Source organism: Microtus oregoni, unplaced genomic scaffold (genome assembly GCF_018167655.1).
Source record: "Microtus oregoni isolate MIOR12 unplaced genomic scaffold, Mior012 000004F_ref0000308, whole genome shotgun sequence".
Lineage (NCBI taxonomy): Eukaryota > Metazoa > Chordata > Mammalia > Rodentia > Cricetidae > Microtus > Microtus oregoni.
This window is the reverse complement of record NW_024543063.1, coordinates 29,315,307-29,341,247: the sequence shown is the minus strand read 5'-3', so window position 1 is coordinate 29,341,247 and position 25,941 is coordinate 29,315,307. Positions and strand designations below refer to the sequence as shown.

Below are 25,941 nucleotides of genomic sequence, written 5' to 3'. Positions count from 1 at the left end.
GACAAACTGAGGTTCTAGTGGCCACTCCCTCCTGGTCTTGGAGGGGTCACTAGGATATGTAGGAGGAAGAGGTTGACTTGAGGACTCTTCAGTGGTGGACCTGCAAGATAACCCACCATGCTGAGGAAGGAACCTCTTGGTTGTAGGGACCACTTTGGTAAGTAATTGGATGATCTTCTCTTTGGTCTATTAGTGACCTATCGAGGGTGAGCAGATATTTCTCGACATCTTCCTAGAAAACACAATTTGGCATTAAATTCCTGCCACCCTGCTGAGCTTCCTGAACAAAGCAGAAAATGAAACAGACCCAACTCTCATTTTTAAAATGGCTTTATTAAAGGCTAGTAGTATAAAATAGAACAAAGTTACAAGTTGTCATTAAGAATCTGCCATTTTGAAAATATGTATCAAAGGAGAGGGCGGTGTAAAGAATAGAAGGCCACTCCTGGCCCTGGCATGAGGGATGCACCTGGCCAGGAGGTCGGCTCCGCTGCTCCTAACAGGAGCACGTCCAAGCCAGGAGGGCCGGGGACTCAGGGACAACCCAGACAGGCAGAGTCTAGGTTCCTGAGAGCTTTTGTCAAATATGGCCACCAAAAGCAAGACACAGAGTCCTGGAGCTGCCTCCCAGGCGTTGAGCCTGGGTGTGTGGTGGAGATCAAAATCATACACAGGCTTGAGAGGAAGAACTGCTTTACAGGGAAGTGATGGGTGTGTATCATCATGACTACGGAGGAAGGGAAGTGATGGGTGTGTATCATCATGATGATGGAGGAAGAGAAGTGATGGGTGTATCATCATGATGATGGAGGAAGAGAAGTGATGGGTGTATCATCATGATGATGGAGGAAGAGAAGTGATGGGTGTGTCATCATGACGACGGAGGAAGAGAAGTGATGGGTGTATCATCATGACGACGGAGGAAGAGAAGTGATGGGTGTATCATCATGACGACGGAGGAAGAGAAGTGATGAGTATGTATCATCATGACAACGGAGGAAGGGAAGTGATGGGTGTGTATCATCATGACGACGGAGGAAAAGAAGTAATGGGTGTGTATCATCATGACGACGGAGGAAAAGAAGTAATGGGTGTGTATCATCATGACGACGGAGGAAGAGAAGTGATGGGTGTGTCATCATGATGACGGAGGAAGTGATGGGTGTGTATCATGATGACGGAGGAAGAGAAGTGATGGGTGTATCATCATGATGACGGAGGAAGGGAAGTGATGGGTGTGTATCATGATGACGACGGAGGAAAAGAAGTGATGGGTGTATCATCATGATGACGGAGGAAGAGAAGTGATGGGTGTGTATCATCATGACGACGGAGGAAGATAAGGTGGAAAATACCTGGTTAATCTCCTGGCCACTGTCACATAGTCCCTGGGGGAGACCAAGAAGCCAGCTTGGTCTGCCCAGGCACAAGGACAATGCTCAGGTCAGGTGGGTACTTTAGGATCCCTCCTGGACCCCCTATCTGGGACTTCCCACCTGTTCTTTCTGTTTGTTTGCTTTTTTGTTTTTGGTTTCTCAAGACAGGGTTTCTCTGTGTAGCTTTGGAGCCTGTCCTGACACTCACTCTGTAGACCAGGCTGGCCTCAAACTCATAGAGATCCGCCTGCTTCTGCCTCCCAAGTGCTGGGATTAAAGGTGTGCACCACCACCGCCCAGCTTCCCAACTGCTCTCAGGAGGCCTCCTTGAGAAACACCATTGTGCCTACAAGCAGCCTTCTCTGTGTTTTCACTAGAGAAGCTAGAAGGGAATCAGGAGAAAGTGGGAAGAAGGGAAAATGTCTGCACAGAGAGAGAATAGACATGTCACGCTGGTCAAGGGCCAGGGTGAGCCTTCGCCTTCCTGCTGTGCCCTTGCCATGGACCATAGACCTACACGGAAGGAGAACGTGCACAGACGTGAAATCAACCACTGCACTGGGGAGGGAGGGAGGCAGGCACACGGTAGCCATGCTGGATCCCCTGAAGAGTCAGGGCCAGCGTGGGCTGTACCAATGGTGGCTTGCGAGTTATTTTCGTCCTCGTTGTGCCAGAAGCCTTTCTTCTCTTCTGCTATCACTGCTCTACAACAGTACGGAATGATAACTGGTCAAAAGCCACCTAGAGACCAAGGGAGGCTCAGGACATAAACTAATTGGCAGGTATCGCATCAATATTGGCTAAGTACAGCTTTGGCATGTTTTCCCAGGGGAAAAGACAAGGGTGGGACAGTTGCTGTGTGTGCTCTGCCTTGGTAAGCAGGGTCTAATAGATATTCCAGGAGCTAGTTCAGAAAGTCCTGTGACGTGGGCATTAAGGTCACACCATTCAGTACTGAACCAGGTGCTCGGAGAAGGGGGCTCATTGAGATTAAGGCTTCAGGTGAAGAGAACGGAGTGACAGCAAAGGGTAGACCGTGCCACCCAGAGCTCACAGATCTGCTTGACGCCTCCTGCAGATGCGTGTGGTCCAGGGGCCGTGGCAGGCCAGCGGGGAGGACAGGGAGCAGATCTGGGTGAGGCTCATTTTCCTCACCCAGCCTTGCTGCTGTGAGCTCTCAGGGCTGCAAGGGGAAGTTTCTGGAACCATCAGGAAGGCCTCTTTCATTTGAAGGTGGTCTGGTCTTGGGGAGAGGCCTTCACGATACAGCTGACCAAACCGGGGTAAAGAACAGTTAAGCCTTCCAATCTCATGCTGGAAGGTTCTAACACAGTGAGTCAGAAGCACCCTGCTCTCCAGCACAGCTGCCACGGCCCTGACTGCTGGAGAGAACAGGACTGGGACACTGGCAGGACACTTACAGCATCTTCAGAAGAAAATCCACAGACCAAGGAAGCTGCTGCAGCCACATACAAAACAGCGAGACGCTGATAGAAAACCTGCCAGCAGGCAGGGGCTTTCAAACACCAGAGCTCCGAGTAAGTCACCAGGCAGCTTAGCGGGCACCTGCCACCACCTGCCAGCAGTCTGTTTCCTAGAAGCAGGGGTGGGGAAGGGCACAGAATGCCAGATGTGGTTCAGCAAAGGGAGGGTTCCAGGTGAGCCCATTTTTAAGGATGAATCTTCCACAGTGACAGTCAACAGCCTAGCTCCACCCAGGGAGCCCCCAGTGAAAAGGAATGGGGAGGGCGCAAAGAGATGGTCGCCTGCACGGCCCTTGGTGACTTGGTCTGAGAACCTCCTTGGTGGAAGAAGTGGGGTGGAGCCCGGGACAGAAGTTTTATTTACAAGGCTTACTGGATTCTTGTCTTTAAAAATCCCAAGTGTAAAACTTGTTATCAAATCCTTGAAAATAGCATATTTATCTATTTGGTCTTACCAAAAAGAAAAAGGAAGAAAGAAAGAAAGAAAGAAAGAGAGAGAGGGAGGGAGGGAGGGAGGGAGGAAGAAAGAAAAAAAAGAAAGAAAACCTGGCAACATTTCCTAGTTCCTGAAAGACTAAGAAAAGGGAAGAGGAAAGAGGAAAATACACAGGCAGAGCTGCCTTCTCCTCCGAACACCACGTGGGCCACATGGGGGCTCTTGGCTGTGTTTCCGGGTAGCACCGTCTACCAGTTGTCCAGAAAATCAAAGCCCGTCTTTAGGAGGGTGTTACTTGAGCCGATCTGCAGAGGGACAAAGGTGAAGAATAAGATGTGGGCCTCCGTCCCAGGCACAGACAACCTATATACAGCACTCCATTTTTTTTTTTTTTTTTTTGATTTTTCGAGACAGGGTTTCTCCGTAGCTTTTGGTTCCTGTCCTGGAACTAGCTCTTGTAGACCAGGCTGGCCTCGAACTCCCAGAGATCCGCCTGCCTCTGCCTCCCGAGTGCTGGGATTAAAGGCGTGCGCCACCACCGCCCGGCCAGCACTCCATTTAAAATGACCCAGAGGAAGCCGGGCGATGGTGGCGCATGCCTTTAATCCCAGCACTCGGGAGGCAGAGGCAGGCGGATCTCTGTGAGTTCGAGACCAGCCTGGTCTACAGAGCTAGTTCCAGGACAGGCTCCAAAGCCACAGATAAACCCTGTCTCAAAAAAACCAAAAAAAAAAAAAAAAAAAAAAAATGACCCAGAGGAAAGCAGCTGCTGCCTCAGGGGCACCTGACCTCAATTTACCTCAGTGCCAGGGACCAGAAAGCTGCACAAAACCCAGCGCAAGTGACACTCTTGCAACACCAGCATACAAAGAGCAGAGGAAAGCAACCTAGTTCTCCCCCGGCACCCTCCTGCTCCCGACAGCATTATAAAGTGAACAGATACATCCGCTCGTGTGTGTGTGTGTGTGTGTGTGTGTGTGTGTGTGTGTCTGTGTGTGTGTGTGGTCTGCCCTTGGCCAGGAATTTGCCAAGTGGGCTAGGCTGTCTGGCCAACAAGCCCAAGGTTACACCTGTCTCCAACTCCAATCTAAGCGTTGGGATTATAAACCCAGATATTTTTTAACATGGGCTCTGGAAATTGAACTCAGTGGAGAAGACTGCATTGGGGGCACTGGTGGCTGTCCCGTCCTGTGAGCCCTCCTTGGATATCTGTGAAAGAATGTGCCCCCCACTTCTGATGTGGACTTGGCACCACCACCTACCTGCGCAAACACAGGCTCTGAGAACAGAGCATCGTCTTCGTCGTCCTGCTGGGCAGTGGGAGGTGGTGGCTTCTCTGGGGACTCAATGGGGGTAGCCTTGGGCAGCAAGCTGGCAGGGGCTTGCACAGGCTGGGGCACCTCTTGTGCTGTGCTTACACTGGAGAGAGTTTGCTGTTCTTGGGGCAGAGCCTTGACCTCCCTGTCTTTTGTGATGGGTTCCTGGCGGTAGCAAGCAGGCATGACTTTTTCTCCCTTCTCCATGGACTTGATCTGGCTGGGTGTCAGAGATTGGAACTCGGCCTCAGGCCCCTCCCTAGAGCGCTCAGCGTTGATCTTCCAGAAGGAAGCTTCCTCCTCTTTCCTCGAAGGCCCTAGGGCATCCAGGCTAGAGGATCTGCTGTTCTGGGCAGGCTTGGCAGCCTGTGTGCCCTGAGGAGCCTTGGCCAGGGGCCTGGGATCACTGGTCACGGTGGCTGTGCTGGGCTCCTGGATGGATAAGGAGGAGATGCTGAACTCCATCTGACTCTGTGGGGAGACAGAAAGGAAGAAAGACACATGAGAGCCTCAGAAGCCCCTGGGACAGACAGCCGGCTCACACACTCCCTCAGATCTGTGCAGACACTGTACCGACATAAGCTGAGAGCTGTCTGGTGGTCCCAAGTGACGATTTTCACGGCAGTCCTTACTGCCTACCTGAAACACATCAGGAGCCATGAGGCCAAGCCCTGTCACAGTGCACCCTAGCAGCTCTAAGACCAGAATCACAGCAACAATCAAGGGTCCCTGTTGACTATGAGAGCACATGGCAGGCCCAGCATGGTTCTGACTTCAGGAGGGGTTGCTATAGGCAGGTGAGGAAGGCTGAGTGGGTCCTCAGGGAGAAGGGAAGCTACGCAAGCCCAGTCCATATCCCGTGTCACCACGTGCAGACTGACCACTTTCCTGAACCACATCTGTCAACCACGGTGACCTCTAAAACCCTGCCACTGAGCAGTCCTGATAGAAATCACTGCCAGGAACTCCGAGCCTTCCATCAAAGGGGAGCTAACTGCAGGCCAGGTCATCCCCATTCTGTAGAACTCAGCATTCTCCATCTCAAAATCGACCCTGAAAATTTCAATTCCCCATCACTTCTACCACTTACTTACAAAAATAAAATAGCAAATGATATTACAGAAAGCTGGGAAAGTAGAGAAAACTCAGAAAATCAGGCATAACCCCTCCCCCATAACTATTTTGTGCCACATTTTCATACATGTTAGCTGCGATCTTGGCAGGTCTGCAGTGTGGGATGTCGCTTCTTCAATGCACTGTGAGCATCTTTCAGCTCTTTCTTGATCATCACAACCTCTCTCTTTCTCTTTCTCTTCTCTCTCTCTCTCTGTTTGTGTATGTAGTGTGTACACACATATGCAATGGGTGCATGAACGTGTGTAGTGGTCAGATGGCCCTCAGGGACCAGTGTTGTATAGTAAACTCCATCTTGGAAGGACTCCGAGACTCAGAAAGAGTAAACACCTCAATGGCTTTAGGAAGCATGGATCTGATCAAATTCACGAGGCTCTTGCCTCCCAAACATACATAAGCATTGAGGAGCTACTGACAGATCAACTGAGCTCCCTGGAAGAAATGTCCTCCAATCTTGAGCTGCCCATGGGCTATGCAGGTACACTTCCGTTTCCAGTTTGGGTGAGCTTCCTCCTATGCTGAGATGCACTTTTGGGGATGCAGCTGTCTTTAAGTTATTATTGCACCTGTAAGTGAGCCCTCCCCATGCTCTTGTAAGTCACACTCAACAAAACACACTCGTTCACCAAGTTGGACTTTGGTGGTATCCCTACTTTGTCTGCTGTTGGTTTCCTGTCTAGGGTGAGCAGACATTTGTTCATGTGTTCCCAAGAATAATGCTATACAATGGCATCCACTTTGTTCTTTGATACAGAGTCGCTCTCACCGGTCAGAAACTCAGAGGCTAAGCTGGCTGGCTGTCAAGCCCCAGAATTGTTCTATGTCTTCAGTGCTGGGAAAACAAGTGCCTGTCACCATGTCAGAGTTTCCCATCTGTGTTCTAGGGGGTCCCACTCAGGGTCTCATGCTTGCAGGGACTGACAGCCATCCCCCCAGCCCACCGCACATTCTTCTTCAACAGTTCACCCCCGCTGACCCTCGTTCCTGCAATCCAGGCCGCTGAGATTCTTTGTGCACATAGCTGCCCTGCTCGGGGTTAGTTTCTTCGGACTTGCAGGAACAAAATGTTGAAAGGCAAAGGTTTAAACTCTCCATGCGTGGTTTCAGATGCACACTGTCACGCTGCTCTGCAGAGCTGCTCTGTCTTATGCCCCAGCTGTAGTCGTTTCTGGTCAACAGAAACTTCCAAGATGTCTAGGAGACGGTTGGCTCCAACATGGGGACAGAAGGCTGGGAAACCCTCGCCCAGGTCTTCTGCAGTGAACCTGCCCGTGCACTGTGCAGAGGTGGTGTCCTGGAATGCTCCATGGATTGACATGCAGTTCTGCAAATCATCAAACCATCGGGTCCCTATCCATAAGCAGGGATCTTAGAAACGGAACACAGCCCTTCTTCCGTATGAGCCCCAGGCTCAGGGCAGTATACCACACATTCCCTGGCCTAGAGATGAAGAACACAAGTCTAAACCAAGAGCCTAGGCAGCCTGAAAATGCAGCTTCCCTAAGAAACAGCCATCCCCACTTTGGCTCTGCAAGGAACCATGGATCCAGTGTGGTGGGTTTATAGGAGGCCAGGCTGCCATACTGGAGTTTGTGTGTGACCTCTGGAGAACTCAGCAGGTCAAGGGGAGGAGCATAAGTTCCAGCCTGGGCTTTCATATACTGCCACCAGCAACCCCTCAAGGAAGAATAAAGAGAAGGGAAGAGGATGGAGGTACAGGGGTACAGAGTGATTGGTTTCCCTGGGGTACTAGCCTACTAGGAGACCCTGCAGTTGAAATCCCAGGCTGCAGGGCTAACATACAATGTCATGGAAAAAGCAGGGTTGTTTTTTTTTTTTTGTTTTGTTTTGTTTTTTTGAGACAGGGTCTCACATAGTCCGAGGCAGCTTCAATCTCTATGTTCCTGAGGCTGCCCTTGAATTCCTGATCCCCCTGCCTCTACCTCCTGAGTGATGAGATTACAGGAATGTGGCTCCTCATCGTTCTCAGGATCATTTCTAGGTCCAGCATTCTGAACACTGCCTATTTCCAAATTCCCTAGTAGGACACAAAGACACTTGGTACAAACAGACATGATCGTTTCCTTAAGCAAACTGCTAAAAATAACTTGGAAATGCCAAGTCTCAGAGAAGGGTTGGCTGTGGTCTGGAAACCGTAGAGTAAGGCACACAGAACCAGTTTTTTTGTTTTGTTTTTTGATTTTTTTGGTGGCGGGTGGGGGAGGCTTCGTCGCTCTGGTGGGGTCTTTGCTTAGAAGACTGTGAATCGCAAAGCCAGAGACCTGTGGGTGGACAGATACTGAGGAGGGAAGCCGAGTTTGGGATCCAAGGTTGTGTGACTGCAGGAGCTGATGGCCACTCCCATCCACTCAAGGGTAACCAGATGCTCTGCAGCTTCCCAGTGGGAGGTGACATCAATTTAGAAGGAGCACGCTGTCAGGAGCAGCTACCTACCTGCTTTGGGGACTTGGGAGACAAACACAAGAAAACACAGCACTGTTTTATTCCAGCACTGGGGAGGCAGAAGGTGATGAATCTCTGGGAATTTGAAGCCAGCCTGGTTTAAACACTTGCAAGTAACAATGCATGGACTAAAGGACTGTGTGACTCACCGTGTCACACAACAGCTTCCTGGGGTGGGGGTGGGGGATGCTACAAAGGTAGAGGGCGGATGGGAAAGGGAGGGAGATGAGTGGGATTGAGCTGCATCATGTGAAATCCACGAAGAATCAATAAAAAGTTACATTTGAAAAAAGAAAAGAAATTACCAGGTCAACAAGCCACAGCAACACCTTGTACCAAAAAACAAACAAGAGAAGGGAGTGGAAGGAGAGGAAGAGGAGGAGGAGGGAAGGGAGAGGAGGCAGCAGCTCCTAACCTATCTGTCCCTTCCCCAATGTTTTCTTGATGCTGAACTTTGCACATAAAGTGTGACTGGTTTCCTCTCACAACTCAGCCTCCTCCTCCTTGTTGGTGAAGAACCTCTCACTGCCCCATAAGAGAAGGTTGTGAACCAAGACATCCAAGCACTATCTGGTAGCTGGGAGGGGAGGAGAACTTCTTCCCTGTCCCCATCTATATTGGCTCAGCTGAAGAACCAAAGAATGGGCTCAAGGAGGCCATGTGAAACTGCAGTACCACTGTCCCTCAGGGGTCAGTGACCCCAAGGGAGTCCCATTCTGCATGTTTCCCTCCTGGTGTGCTGGGAATTAGCCCTTCTTACAGCTGTCTCTCAAGACTACTGATACAACCAGATAACTCCAGGCTCACAGGAGGTAAAGAGGGCAGAGCTTTGGCAGTCCCAGGACCCCTAGACCCTGTGAAAGCTTCTGGAACAGGGCAGTGGCTAGACAACAGAACCCATAGGGAGCATCACAGCTTCAGCCCTGGGAGCCAGAGGAGGTGCTCCGAGGAACACCCACAGTGCAACTCTCCTATGCCAGGTTCAGTCTGTCATAGGTCCCACCTATAAAAAACAGGAACCAAATCTCCAGGGCCCAGAGCAAGGTAAGAGAGAGCCCAGGACCTGCTGGGAAGCCACCAGTGACTCTATGACCACCTGTCCCTCGATCCCAGGACAGAAGTCAGCTGACTTCACACCTCACAGACTTGGGAAGATCAGTCCACAAGTTTAATTGACTGGGCATGTACTGCGTGCCTGGCACGGAAGCCTTTCCCACAAGTGACATGAAGGAGCAGAATCACTGCCCCTTTTTCATTACAGAAGAGCCAGTCCGGCAGCTCACCCAACTTTTCCAGAGACTGCACTGGCTTCAGAGGCCAGACCAGACCTCCACCTGAGGCCCATACATGCCAAGGTGAAAAACAGAAAGACTGTGGATGCTGGCGACAAGGCTTTCCAAACAGCCTGTCACTTTCAGGGCAGGAGGTCATGGCAGCCTTCTCTCAATGCCCAGGCTGCTGAGCCAGCACTGCAGAAGGAAGCTGCATCAAAGGTAATGGGAAGGGGCAGCAGCCACTAGATCACGGCTATGGCACGGTAGATCACGGCTATGGCATGGGCTGCAGGTAGAAAGGGCCAGGGCTCTGCTGAGCGTCTTCTGTGATCCTGGAGGCATAGATACAAAAGAGGAAGGCAAGGGTCTCCTCAGCTCACAGCAGCACCCCCTTGCCCTCTGTGCCCTGGGCTCCTGACTTCTCTACAATCCAGTCCATCAGCAGAGCGGGGCATCGGTCAGCCCATATGGGGAACAGGGCTCAGCTGGCCACATCCATTCTAAAAACAGCAAGACCACAACAGAGCCCAGTGTCTGTTTTTATGCCTCGCTCACTGGAGAGGAATGTGTGATATTCAGCAAAGGGGGGACATGCCACGGAAAAGGACTGTTTGGCTTGGCAGCAGCAGGCAAAGCTAAACTACCGAGGCAAAGGCCACGCACACACGCTCAGAAAGAATCGGAAGAACATCTCCATTAGGCCGCCAAATGCTTAACACGGGTTCTTCCTCCTGCCCTCCAAGAGACAAAGGGGAGGAACCTAAACAACTCTAAGAATCACAAAATTAGCAAAGGGGCCATCTTATAGGGATGAGCCAGCATGGACGGGCAGCTTGGAACACCCACCTCACATCCTGAGGAATGGGTCCAGACCTGGAGCCCCTTGTTCAGAAGCCCTGCGGTGGGTATCTACTCATCCTTCAGTCAAGCTCCAGGGCAGCAAAAACCCAGTGTCACCGTGAGACCCAGACAGTGGCAGGCAGGGGGTAGCCAGGGCTCAGGAGTTAATGGTAAGGGACACATGAGTCTTAGCCCTCAGGTCTTGTTCTGTGACAGGGACACAGACATCCATGCCTCCCTAAGACCATAATGTGGAAGATGGACAGTAAAGGGGGAGGGGGCCACAACTTAGGCAGAAGACTTCCCTGTTCATCTCCTGCCTGGATGATCAGAGATGTAGGCACGTGCTCAGCATAGTTCTCACGATGGTTGGGACAGAAACGGGATTTACAGAGTAGCTGGAGTGTGGGGGCGGGGTCTTCAAGAGAAGGTGGGTGGAATCCAGCCAAGACACTGTGGTAAGGGAAGACAGTTAGTGGAAAGCAGTGAGGGGCTGGGAGCTTCTGGGAGACCCGTAGGAGCCTGGTCTCAGGGGCAGCATTGCGGCCACCGCACTAAAAGAGCTGTACACTACTCCACACTCAGGGAAAACATCGAAGGATCTAGGGCAGAAAACCACAAAGCTTTCAGAAGGGGAGTTAGGACAGCCCAGAGGGATAGAGAGAGGGAAGAAAGGGAGGAGAGAAGGCAGCCATTAAGTAGGAAAAGAGGCCTTCCTAAGATGCATTGGCCCAGGCACTGTAGGGGTTACGCTGTGATGGGATTGGGTTCAGCCTATAGGGCCATGCCCCTCAGAAACCAACTAACATTAAGGAGGTGCACGCAAGACCATGGCTTAGAAGAGGCCCCTCAATCTTCCATGGGCAGTGACATCTCTCAACCACAGCCAGCAGGCACTCCGCTCTCTAGCCAGACAGTGATGTGACCTGCTCACCTACGGCAGGAACGGGAGGAGGAATTCAGTGTGTGCATGAGTTGTGGGGAAGGACCTGGTCTGGAGGATGGAAGGGGTGCTAGCGTGTATACAGGGAGTGTGTGCTTAAAGGGGTGTTTTGTCCTCCTGAGAAAGGTCTGGAAGGCCCCCTGCTCTGTCTTAACAGTTCACCAGGCCTGGACATCATGATCTAACTCCTCTTAGCCTCCTTTGGACCTGAAATAGGCGGCTGCACATTAGTAGAGACACGCAGACAGAAGCCAGACAGCTGGGAGGGAGAGGGACCTTGGGGACGTGTCCCAAGGGCCTAGCCTCCCCATACAATCTCCAACTTGTCTGCAGCCCACACAGCCTGGGAATGCAAGGAATCTTCTCCATTCCTTCCTCCCTCCTAGTCTGGGGCCTTCTGGGTGCTGGGTTTTTCTTCTGGAAACATGGGAGCCTGAGAGAGGAATGCAGCAGTCCCATGGGCATCCCCCCCTCCCCAGCTTGCCTGCCAAACTGAGAGATGAGTGGAAGAGATTGTCGTGGTGACCATATCCCTGCGGGGATGTATGGGGTAGGATAGTGGAGGGGCGCTGGGAGTCACTGTCGGAAGTGGAGGGATGTGTCTTGCATGGTGGAAAATTGGGATGTGTTCATTAGCTTGATCCAATTATCCCTAACACCAAAACAACTTGTGCTCCGTGTACACACGCAAGTGTGTAAGAGAATGATGGTATGGGAGGTGGACACTGAGGCACAGCCATGTGAGGGCACTAACTGCCACGGAGCTGCACGCTCAAGCTGAAGAGACAGCTCAGCAGTTAGGAGGGTGGACGGTTCTTTCGGAAATTCTGTCCCCAGCACCCACGTCTGACAGCTCATAACCACATGTAACTCCAGCTCCTCAAGGTCTAACGCCTTCTTCTGGCCACTCTGGGCAGCTGCACACATGTGGCATACATACATATACACATACATTTTTTTTTAAAGAAAGTTTTCTTGGGGGCTGGAGAGATGGCCCAGTGGTTAAGAGCATTGGCAGCTCTTCCAGAGGTCCCAAGTTCAATTTCCAGCAACCACATGGTGGCTCCCAGTCATCTATAAGGGGATCTTCTGGCACACAGATGTACACACAGACAGAGCACGTATACATCAAATAAATAAACCTTGCAGAAGATGTATTCTTAAGTGGTTAACTGGGGCTGGAGAGACACCAATGGTGAGCACAGAGACCTAAGGCTGATCCCCAGAGTCCATATTTACAAAAAGAAAAACATGAAGCTGAAGGGATGGCTCCAAGGTTAAGTACAAGGGCACCCCTCCTCAAAAGCTAAGCTACTAAAATTTACATTATGTGAATTTTATCATAATTAATAAAAACTATAGGCTGGAGAAGAGGCCTCTCAAGGTCCCTTGGAACTCCACAGTGTTCCCCAGCCTTGAGCCTCCTTCTCCACAGGTCCCCTGGGTGCCAGGGTTAGCTGGGGCAAGGCCTATGATCAGAAGCAATAGGAAAGAGTGAAAGACTAAGAAACAAGGCTTTTAAAATATCTGTGCCCTACAAGCCCACTCCACACACAGATGTCTCCTCTGCAGCCCCATCCACTTCAGAGACAATCGTGGCCTTTCACCTCTCCTTGGCCATATGACACTTGCTTCTTTGTGGTCTTGCTGCTTGCTGAGGTCCTTCTTCTGGACAACAGGGGAGATGGCGGCATGCCCTGAAGTCTGGCTTGATGCTTGGGCAGTGATGACAACCAGTATATGAGTGAGTGGGAGACTAGGGCCCATTTTCCATGTGTGCATGTGTGTCTGCGTATGTGTACATGCACACGAACCAGCCACAGCCAGCTAACCTGGGGCTCTTAGCTATCTCAAAGGGCATCCGCTACCGAAGTGCCAAATACTGGAGGATAAAGTAGGAAGAAGGAGAAGTCCCCCAACAGGGCAGGTCTCACCCAAGATGGCTGGAACTCATGGGTCCCGGGGATATCATGGGACATAGTGGGACTGACAGGCCCACACACAGGTTCAGTTCCCCAAGCCCCCCTCCCCCAACACACACACTTTGTCCTACCAACACAGGCTGTCAACTGCAGCCCAGCATTAAGGACCACACAAAGCCCTTTGCACCCATCAAATGTTGAAAGAAAATGTACAGGTCCTCATATTTTCAAAGGGCACAAAATACATCTAAATTTTATTCAACTTACCCTTGTTTCCCAGGAAAATGGGGCCGAGTGCTCATCTTGCCAAGTTATGTCCTGAAATAAAAATTCAAGAATAAGTCTGAGGCCCAAACTCCACCAACCCTGTGCAGACATCCACCCAGAGCCACAAGGGAGACAGACAGACACACACACACACGACAACTCGAGGACAAATGAAGGTCTCAGTACTTGACAAGGCTAGCACTGGGAACTCCTGCAGCCCAGGCTGCTTGCTGGTCCTCTCCTGCCAAACAGGCATCGTAGTGAGCACCAGTAAGGCCCCAACCCAAGACAGGAGCTTCAAGAAATGGGATGGTGCTACTATCCTCAGAAAACAGGGTGGAGTCTCAATCCGACCAGGGCAAACTATGATCTGGTGTGAGGACACAGCCTTCTGAACTTGCTTCCTCGCTTCTGTGAGGGGCTCACACACCTTCCAGGCTTGCTGTGAGCTTGTAGCCTGGTATCTTGTGCAAAGAACACATCCAGCAACACACTTGTGCCCCCTCCCGGCCATGTGAAAAGCACTGGTGGCAGAGTCAAGGGACAAAGCGTCAAGGCGATACAAGTGTCTGATAGTAACACGGCTGATGCTGCTCCTGACTCGGCTCACACAGTGCAGCAGAAGACCTCTTCCGAGCACTCGCTGGACTCAGAGCCTGGGCTTGCAGGTCCTGTCTGTTAACTTGAAGAAAGGGCTGAGGCCTCCTCTTCACCCCCACAGGGTACCTGTCTGTGCCTGACTGCTCTAAAACACAGGACAAAATTTTGCCTTTTTAAAGACAGTCTCATGTATCACAGTCTGGCTTCAAATTCAAATTCCAGGGATGACCTTGAACTCCTGATCTTCCTTTTTCTGCTGTCCAAGTGCTGAGGTTATAGGCTTGTACCACCATAGCTGGTTTATGTAGCGCAGGGGACTGAACTCAAGGCTTTATGCACGATAGCAAGCTTTGCCAACAGAGCTATGTCTGAAAGTCCTGATAAAATACGTGAACCGAGGGGCTGGAGAGATGGTTCAGTGGTTAAGAGCATTGACTGCTCTTCCAAAGGTCCTGAGTTCAAATCCCAGCACCACATGGTGGCTCACAACCATCTGTAATGAGGTCTGGTGCCCTCTTCTGGCCTGCATAGAATATTGCATTAAAAATAAATAAATATTTAAAAAAAAATACGTGAACTGAGAGTGGCATTAATTCTATGTTGTCCCCAAACAACTCCTACGTGATTTGTATTGGAGGACCCAATAAAGTATGACCTGGCTCCACCCTCCACAACGAGAGCTGCTGAGCTTCAGATGCTGACAGAGCCCTGCCCCAGATCAGCCTCATAGAAGGCAAGAACTCCACAAGAATGCTCGCAAGCACAACAGCCATCCAGGCTGCAAGCCAGATTTCCCTGGGCACACCTGCTGAGCTGGGAAGAAGCGGAGGCCCAGTTAAGAACTACAACAAAGGTGGCGGTGGTGGCTCTGGGCAGTTGACAGCCTAAGAATGAGGGAAGCAGAAACTTCACAAGGCACAAGAACACAATAAGCCCTTTCCCTGCCCTGTCCCCAGAGCTGGAGAAACCCACGTTCCAAAGTTATGAGATCAGGACCACTGTGCAAGCTAGGTCCTCACACACTGCAACCCCCCTCACCTCACACATTCCTATTCCCAAAGCACCCCAATGTGGGAAGTGAGACCCTAGTTCTTCTGGGATGGAGGCCCAAAGAGTAAAGCTGCCATTTCGGATAGAAAGTCCCTTGCACTGGGGGATGAGCAGCTTGGTGGCTGTACACTAAGGGCTACCCTCTCGGTGGTTGCCGAACTAGGGGCTGGACACAGCAAGAGGGGCTGCTCAGGCCCTTTCCTCCAGTGGGTGTGCAAGAACTGCACACTAACACCCGAGAAATCCCGTTCCTGTGAATACACGTTATGCCAAGCCCACATCACAGAGCATATACCCCCAGACCTGGGTAGGCTGCAGCAGTAGCATGGGGCCAGGCATTAAGAAAGCCCAAAGGCTCCTCAGCTGTGCAGCTAATACAGTCTTCCCAGACTGCCGCTGGTCCTGCACAGAGGTAATACAACCTTGGCAACACCTGTTGGGGATCTTGGCTCAGAACTGAGTTGCACTGCTTCTTTTTTTTTTAATATTTATTTATTTATTTATTTATTTATTATGTATACAATATTCTGTCTGTGTGTGTGTCCGCAGGCTAGAAGAGGGCACCAGACCTCATTATAGATGGTTGTGAGCCACCATGTGGTTGCTGGGAATTGAACTCATGACCTTTGGAAGAGCAGGCAATGCTCTTAACCACTGAGCCATCTCTCCAGCCCCACTTGCACTACTTCTTAAGAAACATCTCTGTATGTGCATGTGTGTGTCTATGTGTGGATGTGCACACATGAGTGCAAGTACCTGTGGAGACCAGAAGAGGGTGTCAGACTGGCCTGGAGATGGAGTCACAGATGGTTGTGAGCCACTGTACGTGGGTGCTAGGAATCAAACTCAGGTCCTGAGCAAGAGCAGCAAGTGCTCTTAACCACTAGGCCACCTCTCCGGCCCACTTGGGCTATTTTTGCACTGCACAGTTGTCAGGCAAAACTTCTAAAACTGAGAACGGGGTCACTGCATTCTGCTCTGGAATTTCAGCTAAATCCCAGTTACTTCCAAAGTCTAAATTCTGCCCCTCCAAACATGGCCATGTCTATCTGGAGGAATGTTGAGTCACTGCCTGGGAGCGACAGCTGCAGCTGGGGCCTGTCCTCATCTCTGTGGCTGCTGGGGAAGGAGACAGGGAGCCTCTGAAATTCTAGGCTCTTGGGACACTATGCGCTCCTCTCAGAGGCAGAAAGGCAGACAGCCTTCACGGGGAAGTGGAGCAGGTCAGTGGAACAGATACTGCTTATTCTAGCGGTGACCAGGAGACGTGAAGGGCGTTGCCTGGCTAATGCCTTTTTCCCCTGAGGCCACTAGCCGTGTTACTGGACAGAGAGGAAGGATGTAGGGATCCCAAGGGTGGGTGGGAGCTAGACCCACTCCTGTGTACCCTGGCCTGACTTCTGATTTCTGTAAAGTCGGTCTCTCTGAATCTCCAAAGGTAAGTCAGAGGCTCCAGGCTGTGGGAGGCAACAGAGAGCGGGGCTCCAGGAAGCAAAAGTCAGGGCCCAGGGCTCGGTGGGTCAGAGCCCCAGGGTCGCTGCCCACACTTCCTGGAATTCCATGGGGGGTGGGGAGTCACAGGCAGGGAGAGGTCACTGAGATTTCCCCTTAACTTAGTGTCAACAATCTTTTGTTTGCTTCAGCAAGAAGCTTAACCAAGAGGCAGATTCCTTGGATTTCTGCAATTCTGAGCTCATAAAAAATAATAAAGCACTTAGCAAAAGTAAATCTGCCAAACAAAAATGTGACGGGAGCTCTGCCGTCAGCAGGCAGTGGCTGTGCCTCCAGCCAGAGACTGTGCTGGCATCAGCGCAGGCTGCCAGCACAAATGGCAGCAGGATCTCAAAGTGGCAGTCCCTGCTCCCACACAGAGACACACTCACACTCAAAGGCACACTCCTCACATACAGATACATTCCTACACATAGACACACTCCCACACATAGATGCACTGACACACAGACATATACCATAGATGCAGTCACATACAGGCACACACACATAGATACACTCATACACAGATATACACACATACACATAGTCAGATACTTAGATACTGGCACATAGATACATCTGCATGCAGATAGATACACAGACACACTCATGCAAACACTCACAAGCACAGACACGCAGACATATATACACAAACACACAGAGACACATTCTTGCAAATATAGACACACACACACACACACACACACACACACACACGCACACAGCATTTCCCCTTTTTCTTCTGCTTTCGCAATAACCAGGAGGCAACCAAAACATAGCCAGGTGCAGGCCTGCAGTGGGACTGTGCACTCCTACTCCGGGACTGCTGGAGAGCCCTCTGCCTGCCACCCAGGCACCCAGATCAGACAGCAGGACAACACAGGTGGCCTTCACTCGGGCCAACCATCACCCTCCACATCAGAATCCTATCTGAAAGAGACACAGGCACAGGAAGTTTGGCTGGGCCACTGTGGAGCACGGCGTGAAAGTATGTATACCACACATTACCAAATCAGAACAGAAGCAACAAGAGACACAGCTTAGAGGACACAGAGCACGGAAAATCACAGAAAACCACGGAAAGAAGCAAGCAGTAGCAGGTACACAGGACAGTGGGGCTGCTGGTCCTCACAAGGGTTCCAGACAGAGGCACCAAAACCAGCTACCATCTCAGGTGCATCTGCTGTCTGTTAAATGCTGATCCCACTCAGTGTCTCCAAAGGAAAGCGGCCTCACTACGTGTAAATGTAGAGAGGTAGATTCTTCACATTATGCTAAGTGGAATGAGCCAAACACAACAACAAGAATATTGTTTTTATGGCCCCATCTACATGCAACACTGGAGTATGGAAAATCATAGCGACAGAAAACAGAAGCTGTCAGAAGCTGGAGGTGGGGTGGGGGAACGACAGTCATTGTTAACCTGCACTGTCTTACAGCTTAAAGGATGCGAACAACACAAGCAGCTGGGCAGGGCAGGATGGTTTAGCACGACAATACGAATTCAATCCCCCAGAACCAACTCCACAAAGCTTCTTATGGACATAAACACTGGCGCAAATACTCACATACATACATCATGTATACACACAAAAATAATAACTTAAAAACAAACAAAACACGGCTGGGGCCAGCCTTGGTGGTGCACGCCATTAATCCTAGCACTTAGAAAGCAGAGGCAGGTGGATCTCTCTGAGTTCGAGGTCATCTTGATTTACGTGAGTTCCAAGCCAGCTGAAACTACTACAAAGCGCAACCCTACCTCAAAAACCAAAACCAACCAAACACGGCTAGGTACAGCAGAGCACGCCTGTCATCCCGACTCTCGGGACACGAAGGCAGGAGGACGGTGACTTCCAGACTAGCCTGGGTCCCATGACAAGACTGTGCCAAGAACAAATAACTAAATAATCTGGACCTGGAAGGCAGGAATGCTGCACACTCTTGGAGTGTGTGGAATGACATTGCACACTCAGACGTGGCTGCAATGGGGTCGGGGATGGAGCTCAGCTGGTGGAGTGTTCCCTGGAACGTCCAAAAGCTGTTTGTTTGATCTCAAGCACTTTGACCTTCAGCACAGCGCAGACAGGGTGTGACAGTGGGGCAACTAGGGGGAGAAGCAGGAGGGTCAGAAGTTCAAGGCCATCCTCAGCCAGGTAGAGTTGGAGGGTATAATACAATATGCGAGATCCTGTCACTTAAAATAAAAAAGAAGGCTATTAACATAAGATGGGTAAGGTTCACATTCGTAATCCCAGTACTCAGGAATTAGGGGCAGGAGGATCAGAAGTGCAAGACCATCCTCAGCTACAGAGTGAGTTCAAGGATTGCCTGGGAATCGTGAGACACTATCTTTTTTAGTTTTTGAGACAGGGTGAGTCTCTCTTTTTAGCCCTGGTTGTCCTGGAACTTGCTCTGTAGACCAGGCTGGCCTTAAACTCACAGAGATCCACCTGCCTCTGCGTCCTGAGTGCTGGGATTAAAGGTGTGCGCCACCACAGCCCAGGCAGAGACCCTGTCTTAAAAAATAAAAAGAACTCACAGTGGCAAGTTGCGAGTTATGTTTATTGCATAGCAATAAGAAGGTCTTGAGAAGACAAGGAGGAAGTGAAGATGCTCATTACTAGCGGGGTGCTGCAAACCTGGCAGATTGCAGTCCGCGATTCCAACTCTCCTGGGGAAAAGATCAGAGATAGTGTGGCCAGGTGTGTAAAAGCCACCTTGTGTGCAAAGACCCTCTGCAAACACTGCCCAACTTCCTATGGGCTCACTCTACACATCCCTCCAAGGTAGTTCCAGGGCAAATGAGTGGCCTCCTAGCCCTGCAAGAGCATCTTTGTTCTTGGTGGCATTTGAAGATTACACACTGACCACTGCAAAGTGTGTTCCATCACAGTGTTCCAGAACTACAGTCCCTACTGCCTGCCAGCAGTGCACACCCTGACCACAAAGCAGACACACCTCTGCGAGCGCTGCCTCATTTCCAAGAGTGGGAACCCCAACTACTAAGTCCCAGAAATAGGGCTGGTTTCCTTGGTGACTCCGAAGCAGCGTCTGCAGTTACAAGGTGCCTTGGGGACCACAAATGGTCACTACGTCTCTAAAGCCCAGGATCAGGGGCGTTCCCAGGGGACAAGCCATGACTTTGTGGCTCAGGCTAAGAAATACTGTCAGCCAGAGAAAGCAAGATCTGACAGCAGGGCCTGTGGAAAGGAACAGAAAGTCCCCTGGTTGACAGCAGTCACCCTTCGGTTGGCGCTGGGTGGCCTGAACACGCAAAGACACCCAAGCCTGTCTCATGACTCAACAGTAGGATACTAAGGACAGCTCACAGCTCCTTCAATTAAGAACACCTGCTCCTCTTCCAGAGGCCTGGGTTCAATCCCAGCATCCCCATATTGGCTCACAAGCACTTGTTGCTCAAGTTCCAGGGAGACCAACACCCTTCCCAAGAGTCTGGGCATGAGGGTGCACAGACACACATGCAAGCAAATCATCCATACACATACAAACAAAATAAAAACTAAAAGAAAAAAAAAGCATTAAAAAATAAACAAATAGGAACAAGGGCCAGTGAGACAGCTCGGTGAGTAGAGGTACTTGCCAGACTAGCCCGGCCAACCCGAGTTCAATCCCCAGAACCCACACACAGGCAGAAGGAAAGCAATGACTCCAAAGTTGTCCTCTGGCCTCCACCCATGTACTGTGGCACAGATACCCATGCACACACATCATCCTCCTGTATATGAGCAAACTTGCTTGGATAGACACACACACACACTACAATACATTAATTAAACACACAGGAATGAGGCTGGGGATGTAAGAGACTCAATGGTAGAGGGTTTGCTTGGCATACACAAGACCCTGAGTTTAATCTCCAGCATCATAAATAAGTAGTTAAATAAATGAACAAGGGAATGAAGTGATCATTCTCTGATGTCCACAGTGGTAAACCACAGCAAGCCCAGCAGGTGGCACAGGCCAATAACCCCAGTTACTTGGGAGGCAGAGACAAGAGGATTCTAAAAGTTCAAGGCCTGCCTTGGGGTAGAAAAAGAAAGTGCTGGGTCATTCATAGCCTGGTGGTAGAGCTCTTGCAGGAAGCCCTGGGTTCACTCTCCATGTACAGAACAAATAAAAAGGATGGGGCTTGAAAAGAGCCATTAAAATACTGCCTTTTCAAAAAACTGCCTGTTTGTAGCAACTGGGCACACACTTACAGATGAGGCTAGCGGTCTTGTTATCTCTGCTGAAGTGAGGGTCCATAACGGGGCGTTCAGAGCTGCGGTTCCAAAGACAGAACGCCCCGGTGACTTAGCGTGTGACAAATTCCCACTAGGGTCACAAGTTCAGAATCACGGGCATGGGCAGGGCTAGGGGTTATCTCTCATGGTGATTAGAACGGAGAACAGACTGGGAGGAGGGAGATCAAGGGACCAGCAGGAATGTAGCCATCTCCCTTATTTATCTTTGAGAAGTGGCTATATTTTTCCAGCACCATGGGAACCTCCTCTTTGGGGTGACTCCTGTCAACTTAAAAATGACTCCAAGACCGTCCTTGTGCCTCTTGTCCTCCCGGAAAGAACGACACAAACTGGTCTTCTCGTCTCTGCAAAACCAGTTTCCAGGCTGCCGCTGGGTCACCTCCCATGGAAGCCAGCAATGGAGGCGCCCAGGAGGGAAGTCACATTTGCTGGTTCAGCTCCGGGCACCAGGCCAAGTGCTATCAGGCTGGGGAACCATCAATCAGCAAGAGGAACAAGAGGGACAGGCCTAAGCCTCCCTCACAGCCTGCGGCATCTGGATAATTCTCAGTGCTAACATGGCCACCCAGCACAGGGTCCGGGCAGAGGGACTCAAGAGGCCAAATGTACCTTGTCTTCTTCATTTCTAATATAGATGTGGATATGCCAGCCAGGAGGGAATGGTGACTCACACATTCTACCTTCCTTAAAACCAAGTCCAAAATTCCAAGAAATCAACTCCCAAGTCACTCTCCCCACACGCCAAAATGCTGAGAGCTGGGACCAGAACTCAACTGGGAGCATGTTCGCTGCACATGCAAGAGGACCTCGTTTACTCGCAGAACACTGGTAAAACGCAGGGCACGGTAGCACACACTTATAATCCCAGAGCTGGGGAGGTAGAGACAGGATTCCGGGGGCTCGCTGGCCTAGTTGAACAGGCGAACCATCAGTTAGACAGAAATTCTGTCTCAAAAAACAGGTGGACAGCTCCACCCTAGATTTGGCCTCCGCATGAGGGCACACACACACACAGGGTCGGGGTGAGGGAGATAAAAAAAAAGGGGATGCTTTTTAGGTAGAAGAGGAAGAAAACCACTCTCATGTCCCAGACCCAGAAGTCAATCACCGGGCCAAACTCACACCCAACAAAAAGGAGAATTCCAAAAGGATCTGGGGGCGGGGGGTTGGTCCTGAGCACAGAAGGTAAGAAAGAGCACTAGGAAGGCCTCTGGTCTACAGGATGTGTGCGGTGGAGGCAGCTGTCGCCGAAGCTGCAGGCAAGGTTCAGAGCTAACTGGCTCTAGGGTCTTAAAAATCCAGTCTCTTGAATCCAGGTCAAAGGGTGTGGGGCTAGCTGAGCCTCTCCATCCCTCCTGCCCGGATCCACCATGGAGAGAGGTGGTAGAGGAGGGCAGACGCCACAGAAGCCAGGATTCACCCAGCAGGAGCGCCCAGCACCCCTACAAGAATCTGTCTGGAACTAAGAACATAGCAGCTCCTGGAACCCCGAAACTCACCAATGTGCTGGGTCCTGCTGGGTGTGGCTAGGAGTTGGGGTTGGGGGTCAGGAAACAGATGCAACCAATTCCTGAATATTCAGGGTTCTAGGTTCGTTGGATTGTTTCCAATGACAACAGTAGAGTAAACAGGTGATCCCTTCTCAATCAGAAACCTTTCATCTCTCAAAGAAAGCCTTTCCCAGAACTTTGGCTGAAAGAACAAACCTTCCAGAAAAGAGAGCTGGCAGCCTAATGAAAGTGCCCATCGGAAAGCCTTAGTGTTCTCAGGAAAACTCGCAGGCCAAGGGAACATCCCTGGGGCCTCGCCTGCTCCAAACCACAGTTTCCACATTACACTTCACCCTGCCAGAGGGGCACCCTGTGCTGACATGGCCGGACTTGAACCTGGGACCTGGGGCTCCAAGCCCTCCTCTTTGCTGCTGTAGAACATTGGTGAAGGAATTAAGGCAACACCGGAGTCGGGGCAGGAGGCTGGCAGCCTTGAACAAAACCAAGTTCTCTGCCTATCTCCGCTGAGATCCATCCACAAAGCCGTGATTTTAGCAGAGCTATGAAGGCTAATAGGGGTTGGTGGGGGTGGCAGGGCTCAGCCAGGGTGTCTCTAGTTTCTATGACAGCCTAGAAAAATACTTGCTCAGTTGATTCCCAAAGTAGCTAAAATATTGACAGTCCTGTCTTTGTTTCAACATTAAGGCAGAAACCACAATCTCTACAGGGGACCAGGTTAAATTAGCAAGGCAAGAGGGGATGTGAGTTCTGCCCAGTCATCCAGCTTTATATGGAGATCAGGGTAAATACATGCGCGCGCACACATACATACACACACACACACACACACACACCAAGGTCTCACGTTCCTGCCCCTGCCCTATGTACACAGGTAAAGGAGCCCCTACCACATCCAGAGTCACCAAGACCTATGGTCACTAGTCTGTAATTTGTTCCTGGGAGACATAAAAATGAGTAGATGATACTAAAAATAATGATGGCAGTTTAAAAAAAAATGACTAGAAGGTGTTACCATGAGGGGCACAATTACCATCACTGGCAACAGAGGCCGCGCGCGACATAAGGAAACAGGCAGCAAGCATCCTGTAGGGCAATAAGCAGAAAGGGCTCGGGAGCCCTGGTTTGTTTGTGTTTTTTTTCTCTCAAATTTGGGGTCACCTATTTGGGTATCAAAACACCTAGCTGGGAATCATCCCATTGTATCCCCATCTGTCAGCCCCGTGGTCAGACACTAGTCCTACATGAGACCACTGACTGACTTCAATGTGGCGCCAACCTCTCACTGAGTAGTGGAATTTATGTCCCCTGTGCTGTTAAACCTCACACGACTGCAAGAAAAAGAAACATCCACCCTGGCTGACATCCTACAGACCCTGGCCTAGCACTCAAGGCTGCTTGTCCCTCTGCCCGAGCGGCGTAGCTCAGGGACTTTGAAGGTGTGTGCGTATCCTGCCCATTTGCACTGCGGACATTCAGCCTGGGCGCTACTGAAGGGCATGTGGAGAGCTAGCTCAGCACAATGTTCATTCGGCACAAACATTGGGTATGAGTGTAGGCCAGAGGTCAACATTAGATGTTGCCCCTCGAGACGCTGTCAACCTTGTCTTTGGGGACAGGACCTCTCATTAGTCTGGAACTTGACAGATACGGTAGGCTGGCTGGCCAGTGATCCCCAGGGATCTGCCTGTCCTCTACTTCCCAGCACAGGAATCACAAGTATGCACACCCCTCTGTGACTGCTAGAGATCCTCCCATGCACAGCAAGTCTCCACTGACACCATCTCCCCAGTTCCCATTTGCTCTAAACCATACCAGTCTACAAAGGCAGAAACAGGGCAGTCTGGCAGGAGGTGGGCACATCTCTTGACCCTGGCTCCACCGTGGCTTGGCTTTTGATAGGTTCAGGGCCAGTGACAACCCATCTCTGGCATTCGTTAAGCACTGACCGGGCTGCTTCCTCTTAGATTTATTTACCTGAGACACTGCCAAAGAGGAACTGCTTGCCGGCTCATCACCCAGATCCAAGCGCAAACTCTGTCCACGTCTTTATGGAGACGCATATTTTCACAATGAAATGTTTCGGCTCCAGGAATATATTTTAAGACTTATATTTTCATCTCCTACCACACCCTTGTTTTTCCTGGCAAGGCCCTCGGAGTTTCAAGTGGGATGGATGGAGAGCAGAAGGCAACGTTGGTGGACAGTTCTGTCCTCACAAGTCCCTGGCAGTAAAGATGGTTTGTGACCACAAGCGTTCTTTGTAGTAACAAACATCGATGAATACCTGGCCGGAAAAATCTCATTCTTGACTCTATCCCTTCCACTCGGCATAACCTTCCCCCCTCCATCCCTGGGAGGGGGGGAGGATCCACAACTCTCCATGCCCCTCCTGGAAAACTGCCTCCACCCAAACGGACTTTCACAACTCTGGCTGCTACTGATTTTGTCCTTCACAACAAAGTTGAGTCTCTGAGGTCCAAGTACATACTCTCGTGGCACAAAGGGCTTCAGAGAAACCGTCCCCAAGTAAATAAAACACCAGGTTTCTGAGCAGCGGAGACTCTGGAGCCTTTCTGCCTAAGATCAGGGTCAAGCTGGAGCAATTTCAGCAGCTTCTCTCCTCCCCTGGCGCCTAGAGCCCAAGCTTGCAGGAGTTATCTCAACTTCTCCGGTGTTTGGGTGGGAACCGGGACTCACATGTCACACCCAAACACAACCTCCATTGTGGTCTCCCGAGGACACATCCCAGGGCGGTGGTGCCTGGCAGTCCCACCTCCCCCACTGAGGTCCGAACCCTCGCCGGCCCGAGGGCCTGGCGTTCGGGAACGGTTGACATTATTCCCGTTTCACACCCGGAAAACCGAGGTTCTAAGTCGACAACTCATCAAGGGCCATGCTGCTAAGGGGCATAGCCTCATCAGCGCCCAGGTTCGCGTGGTCTCCTCACGATCGTTTCTACTTTGTCTGTAAAGGTCCCTTCTGGAAGTCTGAATTCCCCCTCGCCGCCCACTCCGCCCTGAGCGGCCCAGTCCCGCCGCACCCACCTCGTCGCCGAAGCGCACCAGCTTCTGGCCCGTGGGCCCGCGCAGGCCAGGGAAGCGCGCCGGGTCCCCCAGGTCCCCCGCGTCGGCAGCCGGCGGGGAGCGCGGCCCCACCAGGCAGCGGTCGATGATTTCGTCCTGCTGCGCGGGCGGCAGCCGCGCCCACTCGGGCCCGTACTTCTCCCTGATCTTCTCCTTGTCTTGCATGATCTTCCTAGCCATGGGGCTCAACGACGAGAAGTAGGTGAAGCGCTTCCGCTCCCGGTCGTCCAGCGGCCGGTTCCCGCTCATGACGGCCGAGCGCGAGGCCGCGATCGCCGCCGCCATCGACGCCATGCCCGGCCCGCGCGTCCCGGCCCGAGCGCCGCCTCCCGGGCCGCCTGCGCCCCGCCCCGGAGCTCCGCCCCCGTCTCCGCCCGGAGCTCCGTCCCTACTCCACCCGCTGCGCCTGCCTCCGCCCCTGCCTGAGCACAGCCCCAGACCTTCCCCGGACTCCCTTTCTCCGGGCCACCGCTGCCCCAC

General features: G+C 51.4%; 1 protein-coding gene across 1 annotated transcript; it reads right to left on the bottom strand.

Annotated features, from left to right (window-relative positions):
• Window positions 1-314: 314 nt before the first annotated feature.
• On the bottom strand, window positions 315-25,941 carry CUNH1orf198 (chromosome unknown C1orf198 homolog). Its single transcript, XM_041650341.1, has 4 exons — window positions 25,423-25,941; window positions 13,456-13,506; window positions 4,559-5,083; window positions 315-3,601 (listed from the first exon to the last, which is right to left on the bottom strand). Exons 1-4 carry the CDS (start codon window positions 25,753-25,755, stop codon window positions 3,545-3,547), a joined length of 966 nt encoding a protein of 321 aa, XP_041506275.1. The 5' UTR covers window positions 25,756-25,941; the 3' UTR covers window positions 315-3,544.